The 6348-nt window shown below is 37.6% G+C and overlaps 1 protein-coding gene across 1 annotated transcript in view; it reads right to left on the reverse strand.

Moving 5' to 3' along the window:
* The window catches only part of ZSWIM5 (zinc finger SWIM-type containing 5), a 147342-nt gene that overhangs the window by 31367 nt on the left and 109627 nt on the right, over positions 1–6348 (reverse strand). The window contains exon 5 of the mRNA XM_006911420.1: positions 4634–4813. Within this exon, the coding sequence (XP_006911482.1) occupies positions 4634–4813 (180 nt within the window). The remainder of the gene's footprint in view (positions 1–4633; positions 4814–6348) is intronic.

The raw sequence follows: 6348 nt of genomic DNA on the forward strand, positions 1-6348 counted from the left end.
GGGAAAGAGATAGCTAGGTAATTTCCCTGGTCAATCCATAACCTGTCCCATTTATAGCATGGCCCTTATCAGACTGAGGACTTCCATGAAATTCATATTAAAAGCTGAAAAAGAGTTGAAGCCCTGTGTATTCTGGTGTCTTTAGCACAATGATGTCTGCATCTTTGTTCTCCAATAAGAAAAACTGATGTTGACAAAAGACTAATTAACTTGTTTTCTCATTAGAGTCTTACCATGCCATCTCTTCAGGAAAAGAGCTTCAGGGAAAACAGTAGATGAAGTAGGCTCAATTCTTAAGAGTGGTGTGGAAGAAGATCAAATATAAGATACACTGTCATAAACTATAAATATAGGAGGACTCATGGAAATGACATTTAAGGAAAATTGTTTTTAAAACATAAAAATTTATTTAACTTACTCTCTGCCAAATTAAGGTCAGTTAAAACTATTTTGGGATCAAGAACTGAAGTACTATATAGATGTTTCCAGAGATGCCCAAATAAGGTGTGTATCTATTAAGCCTATGTAAAAAAATTGGGAGGGAAAGTCAGAAGATTCAGATTGAACATGAAAGAAATGAACATATCCATCCACCAAGCAAAAGTCCTTAGAATCTGGTCAGCTTTCAGCATTTGATATATTTTACAGAGTACGGGCTCAGAGGATTAAATTAGAATAGCATTGACATTATTTACTGAAATTGCTTCTCCTTCATGTTGCCTCTCAGTAGAAGCACAATAACCCTTTTACTGGTTGCAGTCTAAGCCCCTCTTCTGCTGAACTAAGAAAAAATCCACCATGAGTTTGCTCAGCTCACAGTGGGGATTAGGCTTCCAAATGTTTTGTAATTCATTAAGTTAGCAAATAATGAGTGCCTACTACATGGCAGGATCTGTGCCAGGTGCTGAAGACATATGAAGTCCCTGCCTTCAGGGACCTTTACATTCAAATGGGGAGAGATAGCTCAATAAATATATATCAGATATATCAGATGGTTATAAGTGCTATAGAAAAGACTAGAGCAGAGTTAGGGAGAAAGGCAAGCTGCTATTGAGTGGGGGTAAATGTTTTATATAGAATAGTCTCTAATAAGGTAACATTTGAACAGAGACCTGAAGGAACTGAAGGGCAAGCCTTAGACATAACTAAGGAAGAGTATTCCAGTCAAAAGAAATGGCAAATGATAAGATCCTGAGGTGGGAACATATCTGGAGTGTTTGAGGGCAGCAAAGAGGCCAGCGTACTTGAAATGAAATGAGCAAGCAGAGAAGTCATAGAGGATGAGGTCAGAGAGATACTAGGGAACCAGATCATGAGGGCTTTGTAGGCCATGAGTGAAAGATGACTTTGGTTTTCTTAGTAAGATGAGAAGCCACTGGAAGGCTTTGAGCTGCTGAAGGTATATGATGGGACTTGCATTTTAAAAGGATAAGTGGCAGCAGTATTGAAAATAGACTATAAGTGGAAGGGCAAAAAGAGAAAGAACAATTAGGAGGCCATTGGAATAATTTGTGAAAGATGATAGTAACTTAGCCAGAGTAATAAGCAGTGGAGGTGATGAACATAGATGGATTCTGGATATATTCTGAAAGTAAAGGTAATAGGATTTGCTCATGGATTAGATCTGGGCTGAGAGAGAAAGGGAAAAATTAAGAATGACTTCAAGGTTTTTAAGACACACTTGCCATATATGGAGATAGGGAAGACTGCAGGAAGTGCAGATTGAGTGGGTCACGAGGGGTAAAAAATCCTACTGAGATGCTTATTAATATCTAAGTGGAGATATTGAAAAGTGGTTGAATGTACAAGTCTGGAGTTGAGAGGAAAACTCTACGTAGGAAATATAAACTTGGAGGTTGACAGTATATAGATTATAATTAAAACAATGCAACCACCAATGGAAAAAGTATATAAAGAGAAGTGGTTTGATGACCGAGCCTTGGGCACACTAGCATTTTAGGTTAGAAAGTGGGGAGGAGACAGTAAAAAAGACTGAGAAGGAGGGACCAATGAAGCACGAGGAGAACCAAGAGAGTAGTGTCTTGGAAATAAGATGAAAAAGCTGTTTCAGGGACATTGTGATCAATTGTGACAAAACTGCTTATAGGTCAAGTAAGATTGTGACCGAGACTCGACCAATAGATTTAGAAATGGTTATTAGCATTAGTGACCAGTACAAGAGCTGTTTTGGTAGTAGGGGAATGAAAGCTGGCTGGAGTGAGTTCAAAGAAGAATAAGAGCAGAAGAATAGAGATAGTAAATATATACTATTTTAAAATTATTTTTCTTAAATCTACCATTTCTTTCTGCCACCTCAGAAAAACAGAGTGGTAGCAAGTGAGGCATGTGGGACCACAAGTGTTTATTGTTTTGTTTTGTTTGGGGATGAGAGATAAAACAATGTGCTTGTATACTCATAGGAATAATCCACAAAAATTTGTGATGCTGGAAAGAGGAGAGAATTCCTGGAGTGATGTCCTGGAAAAAAGAGAAGGAACAGGATGTTGAGAATAAGTGGAAGGCTTAAACTTAGAACAAACAAAAACAGTGGAAGAAGCACAGTAGATGGGCGTAGACAGAGGCAGATGTGGTGATTCAATTTTGGAAATTCTCTTCTGATTGCTTCTATATTCTCAGTGAACAGGAAGCAAGGCTATCAGCTGAAAGTGAAGAAGGAAAGGAATATAGTAAGTTTTAGGGAAAAGACGATGGGAAATAGTAATTTAGAAGAGTGAAACAAGACATAGACGAGGGAAATGCATTGGATGTCTATACAGTACTATGGATCCACTTGCGATTACTGGTCATAAACCTAAAATAAGACCAGTGATCATGGTTGTGTTTCTATCCACCATGTTCATCTGTGCTGGTATAAGCACCAAGTAATTAGAGAGTTAAGACTGAACTAACATTACAGATTTGCTACATAAGTGTAACAAAGGGAAAAAGGGGATTGAGCATGTGTATGTGGGAGTGATTATAATGATGCACCAAAGAATGTAACCTGGATAAGGAGGAAAATGAGGCTATCGAGAGAATGAAAAAACAGTAGAATCAAAATTCCTAGTAGGTCAAAGAATTACTGGACTTGGGATGCTAAAGAAAATAAGCTAGTAAAGACTGGTGGTGGTAATTAGAGCTGCCTTAAATTGAGATTATGAAGAAAGTTATTGGTGACAAGGTTTAGGGTAGGATCTTGGGATTGTATGACTAAGTTAGGTTGGAAGATGAGACTATTAAAAGAGAAGAGGTCAAAGAACTGATAGACTAGAATACTGGAAGGATCATGTATGTGGCTACTGAAATCACCAAGAATTATGATAGAAGTAGTGACAGAGAGCAGTGCTATAAGACAAAAGCCAAAAATCTTCAAGGAATGAGAAGAATTGACCCAGAAGGTCTCCAAATGACCAAACCAGGAGGGTAGTAGATAGTATACTTTGATGGTGTAAACTTTAAAGCTGGGGGGTAGTTTAGGAGTGAAAGACAATGATGTAGAAATGGTAATGAAGAATAAGCAGAATGCCTATTGCTCCGTAAACTCCAGTAGTAAAGAGATGTGAGAGATAAATCAGCTGTAACTTGAGAAGACTGCAGAGGAAGCAATATACTCAAATGAGAACTAATAACAATGAATAACAATATATTATGACAAGGAAAAAACTACAAGAGCGGAGGCATCTGTTTTATAAACACTGACTCTCTCTATGACAACCCAAAGCCAATACTAAAAAGATGGCTTCCAGTATTGTACAGGTTAGATGAGTGCCAGTAAAGAGTCACTTAAAGAAGTGGCAAAGCTGCAGCCTTTCACCTCTCATTACCTTAGTTGCCTTAAGGACACAATAAGGGTACAGTAGATTAAGACCAAGCAAGAACAATAATTTAAATGACTTCCTTTTTGAGATTAAAAATATCAGTACATTTATCACCTAACATAAAGAGGACTACATGTAAAATCAATGTCTGATAAAATCTCCTACCAATAAAGGTTCCCAGTGGGCTAAAGAGCAATTGGTTGCCAATATCAAATACCCTGAGTTAGATAAACTAAAACTGATGTGAATGCCGATGCCCAGTGGTATCAGTAGGCCAGTGGGCTCAAAATGCAGAGGATACAATATCACTGTACTGGATTTGTCTTAAAATGAGGCAAGAATCCTAACTGTAACTTGGGAGCATGACTCCTCCTAACTATCTGCTGTATAACCATTTGAGGAAAACATAAAAATAAGAAAGACAAATGTCAGGATATTTTTTAAAAGTTTTTTTCTGCAGGCCTTCCATCCTTTCCTTGAGGTAAGTCTTCCGAGCTAAAACCAACCCCAACTGAGGCCAAGATCCATTAGTGATAAAGAACTTGAAGAAGATGCATGCAGAGGGCTTTAGGAATTTATGCTGGGCACTATAAGGACACTCTATATGTGGAAAAGGACGGCATCTCCAATGTCAAGGTAAAAGCTTACCCTTATTTAAAGTTTGGCATTTCAAGACAAACAGAAAGACTGGCTTTTCTTACTTAAGATGACAATCCTGATAGTCAAAAGGTTGTCCAGCTACCTTTTTTCTAGGGCTTTACTCTCAACCTTTTTGGTGTTACAGACACAAAGACCCTTAAAGGATATCTGCTCACCTGGGTTGTGATTGGCATTCTGGGGAAGTGCGTTGGTGATGTTGGGTAGCTCATGCCCATAGTTCCCATCCTCCAGGGGACAGACATCCAGGTCACTCCATTTCTGCAGTTGCTGCAGCCAAGAGGTTTTTTCCTCCAGTTTGCAGTGTGGATTTAAAATGATGCACACCCATAGTGCCCCTGGAAAATAAAACAACCCAAATTCTTCATATCTGTTCTTTGATATGTGTGTGAGCCTTAATGTTTTAGCTTATACTTTTCTTCCATTTTTTAGTTGGTAGAAAAAATTCCCCAAATATCAGCATTTCTCAATTTAAAAAACCAGATTTGCTAAAGATTTCAGAACTAGCTTATTTTTCCTTTCCAAAGCTTCCTTAAAGCAGTGACTATTTTGATATCTGGATGTGCCTATGATGATGACCAAGATAGATTTGGGCTTGAATTTTATTGAGAGCTTTCCATGTTCAAGGAAATAAGACACTGTTCCTACTGGAGAATAAGACACTGTTCCTACTCTTGAAGAGCTATCTAGTAAGGGGAGATAGATAAACAGAATGCCATTTGAATATGGTAAGTGTCAAAGTAAAGATATGTTTAAGTTGTAAAAGCAGCATAGAAGAAGAACATTTAACACAAGGATAGGGGTCAGAATGGAGGTGCTCAGAAAGGGTTTTAATTTTTGGTTAGCTAACCTTGGACTTTCTGAATTTTGAAATCCTTCAACTGTAAAATTGACATCATAAAAACAACTATGTTGTAGGGACAGTGTGAGAATTAAATGAGATAATGTGGAGATTGGATTAAACATGGCAGAGTGAAAGACATCCTCAGGTCTTTCCCCTTGAAACAACAATAAGATGAACATCTAAAACTCAACAAAAATCATCCAAACTACACACCAGCATGTCTGAGCCAACCAAAATAAAGAAAACAGAAACACAAGGACAAGGAAGCAATGGCAACACCAAGCTACCAGAAAGCAAAAGATAAAATGGCTATAAGAAGATCTCATATTTTAATAATCACCCTAAATGTAAATGGACTGAACTCACAATAAAAAGGCACAGAGTTGCAGATTGGATCTAAAAACAAAACCCAACCATATGCTGCCTCCAGGAGACACATCTCAGCTCCAAAGACAAATACAGACTCAAAGTGAAAGGGTGGAAAATGATATTTCAAGTAAACAGCATTCAGAGAAAAGCGGGAGTAACAGTACTAATATTGAACACAATAGACTTTGAAATGAAAAATGTAAAAAAAGATATTGAGGTACACTACATAATGATAAAGGGAATCATGCACCAAGAAGACATAACGCTTATTGAGATCTATGCTCCCAATCAGCAATTACTAACAGAACTAAAAGGAGAAACAGACAAAAACACTATCATAGTAGGGGAAATATCCCACTGTCAGATATGGACAGATCATCCAAACAGAAAATCAATAAGGAAATAACATCCTTAAATGAAATGATAGACCAACTGGACATAATTGACATTTACAGACCCTTCTATCCCCAAAGACCTGCTTTTACATTCTTCTCTACTGCACATGGAACATTCACAAGGATTGACCACATACTGGGACACAGAGATAGCCTCAACAAATATAAGAGTTGAATTCATACCAACCATATTCTCTGATCATAATGCTTTGAAACTAGAGATCAACTGTAAAAAGAAAGCAGAAAGAACCACAAATACATGGAG

The sequence above is a fragment of the Pteropus alecto genome, unplaced genomic scaffold (assembly GCF_000325575.1).
Source record: "Pteropus alecto unplaced genomic scaffold, ASM32557v1 scaffold484, whole genome shotgun sequence".
NCBI classification, from domain to species: Eukaryota; Metazoa; Chordata; class Mammalia; order Chiroptera; family Pteropodidae; genus Pteropus; species Pteropus alecto.